We start from the raw sequence: 18,505 nt of genomic DNA on the forward strand, positions 1-18,505 counted from the left end.
TTGCTCAAACAGAGCGATGCATAACTTTTGTGTCAAAGGAGTCATTGTGCTCCCTCTTCACTTGACATTTCTGTCCAGTGCTTCCACATTTCCTGTGCTTTGTCATTTGCATTCATGCGCTCTTTGCGTCACAGCTTCCTGATTGAACTATTCACACATACAGTACACTCACTATTATCTTTCGTCACGAAAAAAAGACAAAAAAAGGCACCAGTCACTGTTTTTCCTGCTTAGTCAAAACTAAAGTACTGTAGCATCGGTTCTTCTGTATGAAACTGTTATTATCAGCAGCATTAAGCTATTTGCATTTAAATGCTCAAGTCATGATCATGGTATAAAGTGAAATGAGTGTGTATGAATTATCTGGAACTGAAAGACAACTTGAAGGATGACATGGATTGTCATGCACAAACATGAAAAAATAAATGAACTTCTGTTTCTTAAAATACAGTTTTATTTGTGAATGTACACTGATTAGCAATACATCTAAAAGCAACTCCATTAGATAACCATGTATATAGGATTTTCACAGGTCACAAAGTAGCTTGGCTCATTCTGGCATGCCAAAGCAAAACTCGATCTTTTGTTTTTTTTTTTTGTTTTTTTTAAACAGAAAAAAAAGGTGTGAATTAGTAAAGCAAGGTGCAAACAGCTGGAAACAGAAGAGGAGGAAACAAAAACGATGCAATGCACATTCAGTTCTTCTGGTAGCAACATATGCTCATAAAATGGCTGATTAAAAAAAACAAGCCATGTGCTCTTTGCAAACTGAAAGAAGAAAAAATAAGCGTACTGCGTTACAAATGGAGGATGAAAAAAACATTTTCAGGAGGGATGGTATGAAAGAAAAACAAAAAAGAGACAAGTCTGCGTGATGAAAACATGGTGCGTTAGTGTCAGGTTGTCTTTACCCCCCCGCCTCTTCTCTACATCTCTCGCACATTCGCACACACACACACACACACGCAGACATATGCACTTTCATTTCCAAACTCACACCTCTCTTTTCCATCACTCACTTGTGTGACCTCAGCTCTCCGCCCGGAGCTGAAAGCCTCCAGCACGGCTAAAGATGTGTCCTGAAAACCCTTCCTCCAAATCCAATACTTCACATTGCTAACTGGGATATTGGTATATCTGGTTAAACTCCAGGGGGGGGATGTGTGGCAACCCATCACAATTTGGCTTTTGCAGAGTTCAACTGTGGGTCATCTGACGGTTACGCCACAATCGTGTTTGCTGGGGAAATGACACGAGGGGAGGCTTTAGAAACTGAAATGACGACCGGGATTGCAGAGTGATCAAAAATAATAACATAACTGTCCATACAACCTCCCTCAAATGGTTCCAGTACCAGTAGGAAGTAAATGACAGAATTCAGCGAGGAAGCGTAGCTCCTGTGAATGTAGCTACAGAGATTAGGAGGGTTTTTGGGGGAGGAAGCCTGAGAGGAGTCCATGCAGTCACTGGGATGATTTAATATAATTCTTATGAGGGTCCTTGACGGCTGCGCAGGCAGACGAGAATCGCAACCCTTGTCTCATCATTAAAAAAAAAACAAATTTATGGAGGAAAATAATTACAATATGGCTTTAAAAACAAACACACAAACACACCAAAAACAAATATGTCACCGCTCCACACTCCACGACCCAAGATTCTCACAACAGCAAACGACTGCGGAGAGTTCAATGCAGTATTTCAATGCTTCACTTCCTGTTTTCTGTTATTTCTGTTGACTTGAGACGTATTGATCACTTCTCATGTGCGACACCAATGAACGACTTTTCTTTCTGTCTTCATGCGACTCACTTTCTGGACTATTTTGTATTCTTCCCAACCCCATGCCTTGCTTTGCTACTTTGACCAAATACTTCACAATCTCCTTCACTGGTGAAACCACCTGCAACTAAAATGTGTTATATACCACGAGAAAAGTGCAGCACAATAGAATAAAAAATATATAGTTAAAAATCTATAGCCAACATATCCAGTTTTCATGTTATATAGTAAATTTGTGTACTCTGAAGACTAAAATATAATTTGAGCAATCGGGCATCACTACAGAACATAGTCAGCCGTAGAAATTCAGCTCTCGCAAAAGAGAAACATGCGTAACATCCGTATTCTCTGGAAAAGCTTAGAAACGAGTACAAAACATAGTCGACTAATACCGAATTTGTTTCAATAAAAAAGTTAAAATTTCATGAGATGACAAACTAGACACGGACAGTGACGCTTTACTAAAAATGAGATCGTTTTTTTTCCATTCTTTCATTTAGTTTGGCAAAAAACACTGAGATGAAGAGAAGGACATGGAAATGCTACATAAATATATTTAATATGTCGGCAGCTCTCGTGAGATAACGTGGACTCGGCTGTGACGGACCACCAGCCTTCATCCGGACCCTCTCGTCCAGTTTGTTTACCCGGTAACTTGCAAACACAATCGGCCGCGGAGGAGGTTTGTATTGGACGCCTTCGCCGACAAGAAGCCTGAAGAGTGTGAAACGACGCGGAGAGAGAAACGTCCCTCACAGCTGAGGAATCAACACAAACTCATTCCAGTGTGACCTCCAATTTCATGTGGCCTCTCGGTTCCCAATGTGTCAGGTGACCAGAATGTGAGGAAAAGACGAAACCCGAAAAGACCCGGAAGTCTCGACAGATTCAATAACGAACAAGAGGTTTTAGTTTTGCAGTTTTACAACATTCAGGTTGCAGTCCAATCATTTCATAAAATTGGATTTTGACGCAAGAAATACGCTCTGTGGTTTCAAGTTCGGATTCTCAGCCGAGGGGAGGAGCCAGAGACTCAGGAGGAGCCATAGACTCAGGAGCTAAATGGCCTCAAACGGCACTTGCTGGCTTCTGTGGAGCCCTGTTACAGAACTGCACGGTTGGTCAGGTGTGTGGACACCAGACACCTGATCACTGCAGTTTGAATACTCGCACCCCCCACCCCCACCCCAAACTCCCCAAACAGACTTTTTGTTGTTACAAACCAATTCTTTTTTTTTTTTTCTGTAATCCTTTCTTTTGCCGTTTGCACATAAAACCTTTTGTTAAAAAAAATCTAATAAAATTAAAAACATAAAACGACATTAAACACAGAGACAAAATAAAAACACAGACGCTTTAACAGACACGGTGACTGCCGCCCCCCCACTCCTCTACACAGAGGGATTCCCCCCCGCCTGCCTCGCCCCTGACGTTTGTTTCATCTCAGGCCTCTGTCTTCTCTTTCTTTTTGTTCTTCTTCAGGAAGGAAGGGGTGCGGAACTTCTTCTTCTTCTTGGTGTTGGGGGACTTGGAGGGCGAGCTCTCGGGAGACAGCACCTCCTCGATCTTCTCGCCGGAGCGCACGGTGATCTCCACGCTCTCCAGGCTGGTGGTGAGCTGGCTGACGCGCTTGGACAGCTCCTCGTCCACGTCCCGGTGGTGGTCTTTGCCGTTCATCAGGCCCCCGTGGCTGTCTGAGGGAGGAGAAGGACACAGGTTAGGTGAGGGCAAGACAACACAAGAAGGGCTGATCCCTTCATTCTGCAGACCACACCCTGTTAACAGACAGCAAGCACCATCACACCAGAATCTCCTGACTTACTGATAACGAGATAAAAAGGGCTGATCACTTATTACTGTGGAAAACAGCGAGACATTACAGTCTGGAGCTCACAGGAAACAAATCAAGAGCATTTTCTAATCAAAGAGTTTAATAAATTCTAAATTTTGTTAGTTTTTATCATAGAAGTGCTTTTAATTTCAGCAGGAGAGCTGTACTTTTACCATAAATTAACGTGTGAATGGACGGTGGAAGCGTACACGTTTTTTTAAATGTTTGTGGGTGCCTCAGGCTTGGCCTGTGTGTTGTTAAGGACCCAAGGAAGTGCAGTGTGGAATTTTGTGCGATTTGGCCGAGCAAACCTTTTAATCATTTATTTAATTTAGAGAAAGTGGTGATCAGTGCTCTGCAGCAGCAGCGGCTGGGACTTATCAACGTGTGTAACTGTGCGTTCATGACAACAGGGACTTTTCACTGAACTTTGAACGGCTCTTTGTGCAGCAGCGGGGGGGCAGCTTCTGGGCTCTGTGGACTGAGTCCTGCAGCTGGTCTTTACTGGCTGCAGGTCCCTTGTACAGTTTCAGGAAAAGAAAGCTGCAACCAGCATCACCACAGGTCAAACCAACTGGCAGGTTAAGAACAAGCACAGGACTAGTTTTTCATAAAAGCCTATACTACTTAAAAATGCATTAAACTTATTTATTTTTTACAAAATTGTAATATCTAACAAGTAATTTCTGTAAACGTCTTAATATTAACACTCCTAGTAACTCCAAGATTTAAGATTTATATTGTCAAATGCACAGAGATAACATGGAGCAGTCGCTGGCAATGAAATACTTGAGTCACAGGCTCTCTTTATGCAATGCTCAAGTAATTCCAACCAAAAAAATTGAATAAAATAGAATATCAAAAATTTTAAATTGAAAATAAAATATATATATCTAAATATATATCTTTACAGATGAAGAAAAAAATAAAACAACAATAGTGCACTTTGTGCAGTAGTGCAAATATTCAAAAATCTCCCTAACATATATTGGGTCCATGTCTTGTTATACATGTGTCAACACCTGTAAGACATCGTTTCTAATAGAGCAGAGCATTACAAGCTTCAGTGGAGCAATACCATTTTGCTTTTACTGCAGGACCAGTGCATTGGCCTCTATTAAATCCTACAAGTGTTGAAGTGGTTGAATGTCTCTCAGCCTCCTGATGTGGAGCCCCTCTGTCCCTGTCACACTAGTTCTATTCGAAATGCGTTTCCAGCGTCCCCGTGCTCTACATATTTGGTAACATGCCTGCGTAAAGGCCCCAGTGACCTAATAGCCCAGAGCCTGTCCTCCTTTCACCTCAAAGAGGCTTTGAACAGTGGACTACACCCACACGGTCTTAACGGCTCCTCACGCACCAGGCTTACTGGTGGAGCATCCTTTTCTCTGGGTTGCGAATGGGAGTTACACTGGGAATGCAGGGCAGCGGCGTCGTGTTACTGCACTGAAACATAAAGCCGCTGACGACTTCTTGGCTTATTTTCATCTCAGCACAAAAAAGGGAAAAAAGCTAAGAAAATAAGAAGCCTTTTGCAATAATTGACCTGGATTCAAACACAGCGACTCACTGACCTCACGGCGGCCGTGTCAGAAAATATGGGTCCCCTGAGCCAGTGTCCTGTCCTGGGTTAATTGTTCCTCATTGTGTGGTTTTTGCGTGTTTGTGCTGGGGGGGAAGCTGACAGGAAGTCAATCCCAGAGTGTCGTTATTTACAACCTGCACTGGGTTCGCTGTGATCTCCGTCTTTCTTGGAGGTTCGTGTGTCAGGCACAAGAATTTCTGTGTAGATGAAAGTGCTCGTCTATGTTGTTTAGATATATGTTCTTCCAGAGTCACAGTTTGATATATAAGGGAATACATTTTTTAATTTGTGATGTTGTTAGCACCTTGATTTCATCTGTTATTATGTGATATTTAAATCCTATTGATGTCTATGATGTTTCACACTTGATTGCTTTTTGTATTTTCTAATTATTCATAGATTTTATATATATTTACATATACTCTTTATGCTTCCTTTCTATTCGTTTATCTTGTTTAGCACTTTATTCAAATGTGGTTGTTTTAAACAAGTTAATAAACTTTGAATTGACTATTTTTGGTTTCTTGGCGAGAGCTGGGAGAGAAGATCGATCCCATTTTCACGTCTGAGCCTCGGGTGTGGAACTGGAAGCAGGAGGGACTTAGCTTAGCTTAGCATTAAGACTGGAAAACTGCTGTTTGTCATTAAAAAAGTCAGAACATGTGACTGACATTGTAACGACAAATTGACGTTTTGACATCCTGGTTTGTGTCTAGCCTGATTTTTGAATGATCTCATAAAGGACTTTAAGACTGACATGTCCGAAATTTGACACGTATGATCAAGGCAGCTTGAATCTCCCTTGTTAGCATGGTTGGGAAACAAACTTCAACTTCTTCTTTGAAATAAACACCAGCCTGAAACTGGTCCGGAGGAGGTGACGTCAACGCACCGTGTGAGTGGATCGTGTCAGACCTGATCTGATCGTGTCAGATCTGAGTGGAGTGTGAGCTCATCAACATTTCTACAGTCCCACTGGGCGGACGGGTTTTCATCATCAACAACAGAAATGTGGAAAAAAGGACAAAGGAGGTATTTATAGTGGAGAGGGGGCACTGTTCTGAGAATCTGTTGTCATGACGAATCATTAATGCAGAACAAACCTATAGCGCAGATCAGTGTGTAGTGTGGTGCATTCGATTCTGAGCTTTTAGTTCATTTCATGCAGTTACACGTGCACTTCTCATGCACACGCGTCAGATCTCAAAGACAAACACAACATGACAGTGAGGATCAGTCTGACCAGTGTCTCTCAGTCCCTCTGTGAGTGAGCGATACCTTGTTTCGCCGGAGTGCTTTGCGGCGACTGGGTGAGAGACAGAGACTGAGAGAGAGTGGAGCCGTCGTCGGAGGTTAGCTCGTGCTCGCCATCTGCGGGGGGGTGGGAGGGATGGGAGGGGAGGGGAGGGTTGAGGGAGGGTGCAGGGGATTGAAGAGGAGGGACGACAGCACGGGTGAGTGGGATGAGAGGTTGGGGAGGAGTAGTGGTTGTGGTGGTTAGGGAAGGATTTTGGATGATGGGTCAGAGGGGGGTGAGGGAATGGGGGGGGGGGGGGGTGAGAGATTAGTGGTAACACACATGTTAGAATCAGGCCATGCACAGCTGCTTTTTCCACAAAATGTTCCCAAATCCCTCTGATGGCGGTCCGGGACCCTGAGAGCCATCACTGGTTTGTGCCCTGCAACCTTTGGTTGAGCTGTAAGAACCCGGAGTCGGGACAGATGTCCTGAAAAGTAACTTAAGCACCGTAGGTTCGATCCCCCGGGCAGCAAATAGATCCTGGTGCTACATGCTAACACACAACATGTAAAAAAAATATAAAAATGTATTGGCTTTTGGTGATAGAGTTTTAAATTCAGACTGAATCAAAACTGATAAATAACTTGAGACAAAAATGCAAAAATCCTCATCGTTAAAAGCAAGCGCTTGGCATCAAATTTTAGTGGAATGGTGTCATTGTGACATTCTAAGCCACATTATGTTGTCCACATTGCTATTTCAAAATGTGTTTGAGTAGTTTGTCGCTTTATCTTTAATCCAAAGGGACAATCCTAAACCTAAGTACAGCAGGAGACCTTGTAAGTGCTAAATCTCTTCAACATGACAGAGTTTGGTAGATGAGATAAAGAAGCGCATCACAAAGTCTGAATACACATCATGATGCCATGACTGTTATCAGAAGGTCCTCTCATAAAATTGTGTCATTGAGATAATCAATATTATCATGAGGCTGTGGCAATTTCACTTTAATTAATGCCTGAAATTAAACATTTTAAATGCCCTCCTTGTCCTTTCTCTACGTAAGATGAGTAATTTTTTTTTTTTCCTTTCCGGTCACAATTTTTGGATATTCAAGAGAACCATCACATTGTGGTTCCTGACTCTTGATGCAGGACAAACTCATTGAGCTTCTCTTGCTTATTCAAAACCAGTTTGCAGCAACATTAAAGCAACGTTTGTAAGTGCAGTAAATGTTATAGACCAGTCCGGCATTAGCGGCTTCATTAGTTAAACAGTGTGAGTGATTTGCATTCCCATTTCACTGTGACACATTCATGATCATGAGCACATTCAGGGTTACACATCGGTTACACACTGGCTGAGATGTCACAAGTCACAACTCCTTCATGGAGAGTGATTAGATAACAATCTGTGCTGTCAACGTCTTGGGGACATAAAAAGTGTGCACGTAAAAAGACGTTGCATTCAAATTTATGAGATTTGAGAGAATTTATCTCACAGTTGTGCTTTTTAAGGTGTTGAGTTGGAAACATTACTCAACCCAATACTCACAACTATTTAACACTGTGTGTATGTGTGTGTGTAGCCCAGGCATCTATCAGGCCATTCCAGACGGTCTCCAGCTTGCATCCAGATTGGTCACCGGGGATTCATGGGGCTGTGGGGACATCAGTGTCATAGCAACGGGCTGCGCTCATGTGGCGGGTGTTAAGACCTGCTGGCTGCTCGATCTGCCATCGCAGTCATACCGGCCTCTGACTCACACACATTTACACTTTGCACCGTGTTTCATAAACATTTGGACGGTTCCATAAAAATGCATGAACACGTGTGTATACGCACACACACACACACACACACACACACACACACACACACACACACACACACACACACACACACACACACACACACACACACACACACACACACACACACACACACACACACACACACAGCACAATGAGGACTGGTGGGTAACCCCATTTACTATCTGTTCTATTGATTTTCCCCTCGTCTCTCTGAAAGGCAGTGGGACAGAGGGCTAATATGATTAGCAGTGACTGTGTGTGTGTGTTTGTGTGTGTGTGTGTGTGTGTGTGTGTGTGTGTGCGTGTGTATACACAACGTTAACGCAGCAGATGAAGGCATCGGTAGAGCCTCGTGGGGACAAACCCTTGTGTTAAAAGGTATGTGTGTGTGTGTGTGTGTGGGTGGGTGATACACCAGGCAGTGTGTTAGAGTATGGGACTGTCCACTGGGACTGCTGCTAAGGCAACTGTGCTATAGACCCTGGATTATATGGATGTTTTTTAAAAACAAAAAACTGCTGACAGAGAGAACACAGCAAACTGAGGATGTGCAGTAATAAATCTGCAAGTCACGGTTTGAGGAGGTGGCGGCACAGATGTGTGAATTTAGAATACGTTGTTTTTTTATCCTGATTTAGTTTAAGTTCATTTTGAAAACTGCTCAGACCGTTTAAGCCGACTTTCCCTTAACAGGCTTCTGTAGGACACTGCAAATGTCTGCCTGGTAGGGTTGTGTCTTTTCTTATTGGTGAAAGTCTAGTGGTGAACACCAGGAAGTGTATTGATTCTCATCAGTATTCAATTTGACTAATAAGATATCCATTAGTGAGAGGTTGCGATGCACATATTGTTTAATAGGAACTGAAATGTCTACATATTGAAATTAAATTATGATTTTAAAGATGACAGTCATAAATCATTTTTATAATTCGACATATATTTAAACAGCAAAAATATAACTATTATTAATAACTATAAATCTAAAACCCAATATATTAAACTTTGTAAAACCACATTAAAATTGCTTTCTGCTGACATACCCACAAATACAGAATTGGCTGGTTACAGTGGCCCTGCTGATACATCAGTTGTGCTCTAATACAAACGGCCAAGACTGAAAGTACACATTTTATTTGAAGATAAGCTACTCAATCAAATCTAGTGACACAATTCATCCTGATGGCTCAAATTCATCTCATGTGTGCTTCAGATTGAGCCTCTTACAGATTGATTATTGATCCGATATTAAACCTGGTCAATAGTTTTGCTGTGAAATTAACATTCAGATTGATAGGGCTGCTTGTTGCTGACACCGAGGGATATGTTTTTGGCTCAGAGTCCGGGTCATTGAGCGTGACACTGTGTGTGTTTGTGTGAGCGTGTGCAGTCCATATGTCCCTGAGGGGAACTGGGCTCTTGCTGTATTTGCAGGTGGAACACGAATTAATTCATGATGCCCACACACACCCATGAACGGTCATGCAGGTATGGACTGGTTGGTATGCATTTGCATGTTTGTTTAAGTGTGTGTGCTTTTCTGCACGTGTGTGTGTCGTACCACTGAGTCCCAGTTGCCCTCGCTCGGCTTTTTTGCGGAACTGCTCTTGGTCCTTGTCCAACAGCTCACTGAAGGGGTTCGGAGGCAAGGGAACCATCTGCTCCTCCTCTGTGGGCACGTATGGCTGGGGAGGAGACATGGAGAAGGGTTAGCATGGGATCACACACACACACACACACACACACACACACACACACACACACACACACACACACACACACACACACACACACACACACACACACACACACACACACACACACTTCATTACAGGCTTCTCATATAAAGATAAAACATGGGTGTTGACCACATCACACAGAACTCATGTAATCACCAGCTCTGCACTGAGTTTGTCATCCAATCACTGCAGAGCCAGACATCTTTACAACAGACACATGAAGACAATCGAAACCCACAAAACAAGTCACACACATGCAAACGAAACACACACTCTTTTTCAACATGTCGACCTCAGGCTTTCGAGTAACAACAATATGTCCTAAAAACCGCCATTTCCCAACACGCATGGGAACAAAAAAAAGAAGTGCAAATTCATCTTAAGCAAAAAAAACCACTTGTACACATCAATTGAAATCAGTGTCAGTCTAAATAACACAACTCCCACATGCAGTAATTTAATTCTGAGCAGGCAGACAGTGTCAAATAATTGCTAGAGAGAGTGAAATGAAAATGTCACATTAAACATGAACAATTAACAGAACTCTTGCAGATATTTACCAGAACGTTAATCTGCACCAGATCCTTCTGGACAAGATACCAACCACAGAACCATCAACATGAGTACATTTGATTTCATTCTATCTATTATTTATCCTACGTATTAATTTCTTTTGATATGTGGAGCTAACTAGTTGCTACTATCAGCATAAGAGAGTCCCTTGTCTTTGCATAATATAATCACTTGACTCCCCCTAGTGGTCGGCAGGTGTCATTATACTGGCAATGATATCTGCTGAGTTCCTGAAGAACCTGAGCACAATGATGTAACCTCTGTTTTCACTTTTTTTGACTGATTACATCTTTTCTCATGACTGTAGCAGCTCTTCAATGACTCTTTCTTGACCTGGGAAAACCGTTATGATTTTTATCTCGATCCTCAGGTAATTTCCAGCACAACCCGACCAAAATGCAGCCTGAGCAGATTTCCATCTAAGTTACTGTTAAGTATTGAAGTAAATAGGAACATCTGTTATTATTGCTTCAGTGCAGCAGGACAGCTGTGAATCCTGCATACACCACTGCATGTCTATAAACTGACACATACTGATGTTTCTATAAAAAGCTGATACCTCAATATGGAGTGACAGATGTTGTAGTTCCCCAGTTTATTTCAAAATCCAGAAGTGACAGATCTATATTATAATCAGCAGCTCTTTTGCGTTTTCGTCAAACTTCTGTCATCAAATAAAACATGGGTAAAAGCAGCCTCTAATGTCACTGTTGTCGTTTCTAATAAAGCAGAGAAATAAAAGGTTCAGCAGAGCAATACAATTTTGATTTACTGCAGGACCACTGCATTGGGCTCTATTAAATCCTACAAGTGTAGCAAAATCTCCCTTCCTACTCCATCTACTTGTGTAAATCGCCAATAGTAGACATTAGACAATTTGCTGAAAAACCACAGTTAAGATGAAAGTCAATCTAAAACAAGCAGGCTTTAGTATCACACTCACGATTTTAGAAATTAGGGTATAAGAGTGGAGATTGTTCCCTAAATACATAACATCACAACGCTCATCCTCACCTGTCGTGGTGCGTCGACAGGGATTCCTGCGAGGTGTTGAGAGCGTGGACCTGACGTCATCACATCAAACCGGTTCTGCTCTCTGATCTGCAGCACGACAAAACACACCAGGATGTCACCAGGAAGCACCACAAGTGACTGGGAACTGAGCGATTAACCATTACAAATGTTGAATGGCAGCTAACTACAACTGTACGTGTTAAATGTCATCCTGTCCGAGAGGAAAAAGTTAAAACTCACTTTGTTCCTCTTTTGCTGAACCTCATTGGGGTCCGTGTTCAGAGGGACAAACTGATTGGGGTCCTCGATCCTGATCGGGGTGCCTGTCTCCTCCGCCTTCAACCACTGTCAAAGGTCAAAACAGGTCAGATCAGAACATACAAAGTGCAACCAAGCACGTGCATAAACACTCTATAATAACTATTGTATATAAACTAATTTATACAGCCCTTTTAATTACAACAGTCTGGCAACTGGAAATAACATATCTATACTGTAATCTGTCCAGTCAACATATTCTTATCATGGAGAGTTTCTCAAATGAAAGAGGCAACTAAGATGGATTATTTGAATTGTAGTAGTTACTGTCACTACGGCTATAAAGTCCATACCTTTCATCATATTTTGCTTTGATTTTTATATTTTGTTGTAAATATATCTCATGTGAGCTTGTCAACATTGAAGAAGTTTAAAAATATATTAACAAAGCCTCCTTTTAAAGTCTGATTCATTGTTGTTCAGCAAGCATTGGTGTCACTTCAAAAGTGACACCAATCTGTGCAACTGATTCACGGTAGGTCTCTGTTCCGCCAGTAGGTGGCGATTTGGTATCAAGTTTAAAACACTCGGGAGATAGCAAGTGTCAAAACTCAGGTCTGTGAATTAGAGTGAAATTAATGATATTTCAGTCCATGACTTACTCTTTGCAGGTTTATGTTTTGACTTACTACACCAATTCACAAAAACACATGCAGTCTATGAAAAACACTGGAACAACTGTCATGTCCTACATTTTCAAAACTTGTTTTGGTGGAACATTTGCACGAGGGGAGGCGACCACTGCAAACAGTACAAGACATATGTTGATTTTCCACATGTAGGTTGAACATGGAGGTCGTTGTTTCCCGTTTTGAGGGGAATTTTGAGAAAAAGCAGGAAGCAGAAGTGGAGGAGAGCCACGCCTGAGATACGCACCAATGGGCAGGATTATACCCACAGTGTACATCTGATGAGTCAGACAAGTTTAACCCTGTTTTTACCTTAAAATCTTATGTGTTGTGTTTAGGGTTGCAAAGGGGTGGAAACTTTCCGGTAAATTTCCGGAAACCTTCCATGGGAAGTTAAGGTCGGGAATTTTGGGACTTTTGAAAAAAAAAAAAAATGTATGGAATGCAGCACACGCTGCACATTGAATTTTAACCCTCACATCTTGCCTATTTCCATTCATTTATCCATCATGTAAATCATTTTTACAGACAATTCCAATTGTTTGGCCAACAATTTATATCTCTGGCTTTGCATTAGTGTTTTTTTACAAACTTTTTTCTCATCTTATTCTACAGAACAATGCCACGTGCACTATCTCATGTGTGGAGACATTTCACCCCATCCAATGTAGAAGGAAAGGCTGTATACATTTGCAAATACTGTGCAAAGACCTGTGTTAAGAATGACACAAAGATGCAGAAGCATATTAAGTCAAGTGCCCAAAGTTTCCTCAGGGCTCAAATCAGCCTATAACAAACAAAATGTTTATATTTATGTCTGTATATGACAGTTAGTATGAATTACCTACAACATTTCCAGTTTATTCCCGTTAATTCCTGTATATTCCCGTATATACCCGTTAATTCCCATGGAAAGTTTACAAGTTTGAATATTCCCGGAATTTTGCAACCCTAGTTGTGTTACAGGTACTTGCTCTTTGTCCCCATAAGGTGAGTGTGTCAGCAGATTAATGCCCACAAAACACCACAACACCCCAAACAGCTCACCGTGGTCGTCCGGCTGTTGTAGCGCTCGTCGCCGCCCTCCACGTTGACCTTGGTGTAGCTGTTGGGCGAGTTGAGCCAGCGCGTCTTCTCCCTCTGCTGCCGCTGCTGCAGGAACTTGAAGGGCAGGCGCGTGGCACTGCAGTCCTCCTCCTCCTCGAACAGGAACGCGGTGACGGTGGCGGGGATCTCCACATCGCTCTTGTGCCTCGGCTTCTCCCGGACGATGGGGTGTCTGTAGGTGTAGCCGGTCCGGTAGCCCTGCGGCAGGAAACAAGGTCAATCCTTCAGTGGGTTTTCTTTGTTCTGTAATGATTTGGTCTGTTTGGGGTCACGACGAGCAACGGCAAGGGAACAAAACCGCAAAAGGCCTCAGAGGAAGCTAATTCATTTATTTGTACATGGTGTATGTTTATGTAGCCCCCCCCCCCCCTGCTCTATTCCAGCTTCTACACACTGGAGCAGCACAACAGAAATGAGCTCTTATTATCCTGTGACGTTTCCTTCCTGTAACGCTGGCCGAGCTGCCAGCTTCACAGTTAGTAAATGGAAAAGAGAGACAGAAACAGCCCTGTGACCGCAGGGCTTCTGGCAGCGCAGTGAACAGAGTCACAGTGTCATTTCCTGTCTGACCCTTTCTCTCTTGCAATTCTCCCTCCATCCCCCCTTCTCCCCCTTTTATCCTCATTGTCCCTTTTTCCCTTCTCTCTCTGTCTGTCGCCATCCTCTCACATGGTCCCACTGGTTTTCAGATGTTTTTTACACACTGGGCTGACAGCTCAGATCCGTTCTTTTCTCTTTGATCCTCTTCCTCTTCGGCTGAGCTGCACGGTCAAAGCTGACCTTTCGACTTGTATTCATCAGTTTTGATCTGGAAACAGTCAACTGAGGCGGCCTTATCCTTTCCTGCAAAAATCCTGATATTCAGAGATTTCTACACAATCATAGCTGGAAGCCTGCTGCACGTCCTTGCTTCACTATTCTGGTTGTTAAAGGAGATTAAAGTTTGTGGATCCTTTCTTTCCTCCCACGTCTTTCTCCTCACTGTATCCGGGTTTTGTGAAACTGAGCGCTTATCTGAGGCAAATGTTGTGTTTATGAAGTGTGTGAGAAGCGTGGGATGGTTGGAAAGGTCCGGAGACACAGAGGCGAGCTGTTCTGAGGCTCGACGGGCGGATTTGTCGAGAGGAGGAAGAGCAGAGAAAGAGAGAAGGAAGACTGGGGAGATGGGCAAAATACTAGTTGTATCTTTTAAAATTAACTTTTTAATTTGCTTGGATTTTTAGCTCCAACAAGGAGATTTGGTTTTGTCTCGGTTTGTTTGTTTGTCTTTCTGTCTGTTCGTTTGCAGGATTACGCAAAAACTACTGGATGGATTACCAGGATTACCAATGCTATGAGCCAGAGAAGAACTTATACAATGTTGATGCAGGTCAAGGAATTCTGTTTCACTTTCTTTAACATTGCGTGGTAGGGCATTTTCAAAATGTTTGATGATCTCTCAAAAAAATATTCATCAATTGCGATGAAAAAAATCAGACATGTTTAGGACACCGATATTAATGAGTGTGTCCAATTTGGTGCAGATTTAAATGTAAATCTGGATCTAGTGAAGAAATGTGGTTTCATAAGGGAACTGTTTGCGCTCTAGTGAATTGCCTTCGAGACTGTTGAAGCATCTTAGCTTTCTGTCGAAGGAATTCTAATGTAATTTAGTTCATTTACGGAGGCCATTGCATACGAGTAATTACCATGAGCAGTGTGATTCAGACTGACTTCATTCTTAACAGAGAAATGGAAACAGACCGCAGAGATGACCACAGAAGATTGCTCTACTGTATTTTATCAACCAGCGACAAAGTAAAATCAAACAGATATTCAGTTATGTGAAAATGGACCGATGAATTCACCTAAACACAATGATTGAGGAACTGAAAGGAATCTTCAGAGTAGCCTTCACTTTATGTAATTTTTTGCTACAAAGACAAAACACAGTAGCGAAATTAAAAGTTGAGGGTGTGAATATAATCTGTAATTATTCAGTGAGCCATAGGCCTTAAAATACACAGTATATTTATGTATTTTCCTAACGATGCATTTGTGCAAAGCGGACAGAGAGTCTCACTCTGACGTCTGCGGACTCACCAGGTTATCCAGCATCCTCATCAGAGACTCGAACTCCAGCTCCCCGGCCTTCCACTTGATCTGGCTGACCATGTTGATGTGACCTGCTGTGTTTATGTCGGCCGTTCGCGATTTGTACTTCTCCCGGTCCAGCACGATCAGGTTGTCCACGCTGCCGGCACACGAGATGGCATTCACCTAAACCCACACAGTGAGGGAGGATGGGACAGAGCATGTGAACCTCTGATGGAGACTGGTGACATATGTATTATACATTAAACGGAAAGTCCCTTTTTCTGTATAAATAACCAAGCATATTTGGTATCAGATCATCCACCTCTATGAACAACACAAAGGGACAAACCGCCATGCACACACAAGAAAGATGTAATTTTGCAGAAATAAGACCCCCCCGAACCCACCACAGCATCAATAAATATACAGTTCATGGCATGCAACACCCATGGTTGGGGGATTTATTTATAGAAATTAAGCTGGGCTTTGCAGGATGGATTAATGTTTTCCTTTGCCTGACCGTCTGCGGACAGTCAATCAGGAGATTTGGTTTTGCCTGTTACAGCTGAAATGTTCACATCAACATGTGAACATAAAGATGTACAAGAATCCGACGCAGAGGGATCTAATGCTAACTTTAAGAGTTTATGCGTCTATGGAGGCCGCCATGTTTCTTGGAGTAGCCCAGACTGGACACACTAAACTCCCTTTGTGTTTGTCTGAAAACTGAAGGTTACCACAGGTTCTCTTTCATGTTTGGAAGGGGGAGGATGAGGTGAGGGGTGTTCAGCTGCAGCATGACACTTCACCACTTTATGTCACTAAATTCTACACACTGCAACTTTAATACTAACTAATAATTAATTCTGAATAATTAACCGGTCTCATTTATATTTCTCCCTCTTGATCCAGGCCACTTGAAATGCCGTCCATCATCCAGAGGAAAAGAGAGAACAGCATCCTTCTCTTCTCTGAATGTTGCTTTGGATCAACAACAACAACATCAGCTTCTTACTCCCGTCTACAGCCTCCTAATAGCCTGTTTATAAGACTGTGTTTAGCCAACACTTTCTACATGACAAGAGATTATGACTATTGGAGCGTTGTTAAAAAAAAAAAGTGCGACAGTGGCTGTGGAGTGATTACATTTTGGAGGGTAAGCTGCCACCCTGCCGGTCTAATTCATGTGATGGGGAACCTGAGAGGTGCTTGAATGTGCTTGGTGCCCAAAACCAGCAGCATGCAGTTTGAGTTTATGAGTGTGTGTGTGTGTGTGTGTGTGTGTGTGTGTTTGTACCTGGATTTCACAGGCATACTGGACATTGTAGATGAGATGAAAGGCCTCTTCAACTGTTTCCCCAAGAGCGACCGCGCCATGATTCCTCAGCACCAACACCTGCAACACACACACAGAAACAGTGATATACATGCAGCAGCAGATCAAACTGAATTGTGAGACGTCCGTCTGCCAAACCTGAGTTTAATGTGACTGAACAACTTTGCCCCAAGCCTTTTAATATATTAGTAACCAAAACAACTGTTCGGATAGATTCTATCAACACGGGCTGGGCCACTGGATGACGGAGGCAGGACCTGGCAACAGGCCAGTGATGAAATTCCCTTCAATTCCCTGAATTCTTGCCAATCAAAATTCTGTTGATCGCTGACTAATCATTGATTATTTTAAAAGAAGCCAAACACTGAGACAATCGCCCAGTGAAGCACAGGCTGGGACAAACCAGGAGGAGGTAACATTTCAACAGGACGTGCTGGTTCAACTGTCTTGCTGCTGTTGCCTTCCAAATACACCACAACCTGATGATAAGATCATTACTCTTATTCTTGACTGCAAGGACAAGATGAAAAAAACAACTCGTTTTAATTATTTTTAAAACTACGAGCCCATAGTTTTTAAATTTTCTGAAATGTTCACTCCTCCTCATAATTTTTTCCTTCAGTGAGAGTAAGTGTAAGTTTTTAGTATAAATTAAACAAATTACATATAAGTTTAAAATTGAACTTTTTAGGTACTGAAGGTTTTAGAGGTACTGATGGTGAGGAGCTTGTTACATTAAAGCTAGGGTTGGTAATCCTTGAAAAGCTAGCAAGAGCAGGCTAAACTTTGAAAAAAATGCAATCTAATCAAATCAAATCCAATCAAATCTAATTTTCTTGGTTTTCCTACCTTTGTTGTCGGCCCTAGAGCCTTCTGCAGGTCTCGGCGCTCCTCCTGGTCGTCCAGGCTGCCCTGATAGTTGTAGTACGCGATGTCACCCAGGAGCAAAGACTCCTGGGAAATGGGCAGGATTCCACACTTCATAGATGAAACCTAAATGATCAGCAAAGGGAGAAAAGGGAGTAGAGACATCATAGGATTTAGAGGCTTTGACAGCTGCATTGAAGCTGTTTCATTCCTCCAGGTTTGTAGCCCTGAATTTTCACGTGGGTGCATTCAGTGGGTGGATCCAGGAAATGTTTCACTTTCCTTCATATTGCGTGGTAGGATATTGTTCAACATGTATGTGAATTTCTCAAGATATAATGCAGAGGTTGGTCATATGAACAGGGCTAATATCTATGATCTGGTGAAAATTGGTCCGGATGTATCTTATCTCAACACATGACAAAGTGGCCAATCAGTTTTAGAGATGTAAGGCACCCGTCGAGTATCCTTCTAGTTCAGTAATATGATTTCACAAATGTAATTTTTACATTTCCTGAAGAGAAATGCAGTGACTGATCTGGAAACCTACGAAAAGCTGATTCCCTGTAAAAAAACAAATAATTACAGGCCTTTATA

General features: G+C 42.4%; 1 protein-coding gene across 3 annotated transcripts in view; it reads right to left on the minus strand.

The window, feature by feature from the left end:
- Positions 1-431: 431 nt before the first annotated feature.
- Positions 432-18,505, minus strand: part of add3a (adducin 3 (gamma) a) — a 71,358-nt gene continuing 53,284 nt past the window's right edge. For 2 of the 3 annotated variants that reach the window (XM_061082709.1, XM_061082700.1), the window contains exons 7-15: positions 17,891-18,034; positions 17,003-17,101; positions 15,712-15,888; positions 13,570-13,827; positions 11,816-11,920; positions 11,576-11,662; positions 9,811-9,934; positions 6,477-6,569; positions 432-3,476 (exon numbers count right to left, since the gene is read on the minus strand). In XM_061082709.1, coding sequence (XP_060938692.1) covers positions 3,226-3,476; positions 6,477-6,569; positions 9,811-9,934; positions 11,576-11,662; positions 11,816-11,920; positions 13,570-13,827; positions 15,712-15,888; positions 17,003-17,101; positions 17,891-18,034 — 1,338 coding nt within the window. In that variant the 3' untranslated portion in view covers positions 432-3,225. The remainder of the gene's footprint in view (positions 3,477-6,476; positions 6,570-9,810; positions 9,935-11,575; positions 11,663-11,815; positions 11,921-13,569; positions 13,828-15,711; positions 15,889-17,002; positions 17,102-17,890; positions 18,035-18,505) is intronic. The other variant, XM_061082716.1, reaches the window with a different exon arrangement.

Source organism: Limanda limanda, chromosome 2 (genome assembly GCF_963576545.1).
Source record: "Limanda limanda chromosome 2, fLimLim1.1, whole genome shotgun sequence".
Taxonomy (NCBI): domain Eukaryota; kingdom Metazoa; phylum Chordata; class Actinopteri; order Pleuronectiformes; family Pleuronectidae; genus Limanda; species Limanda limanda.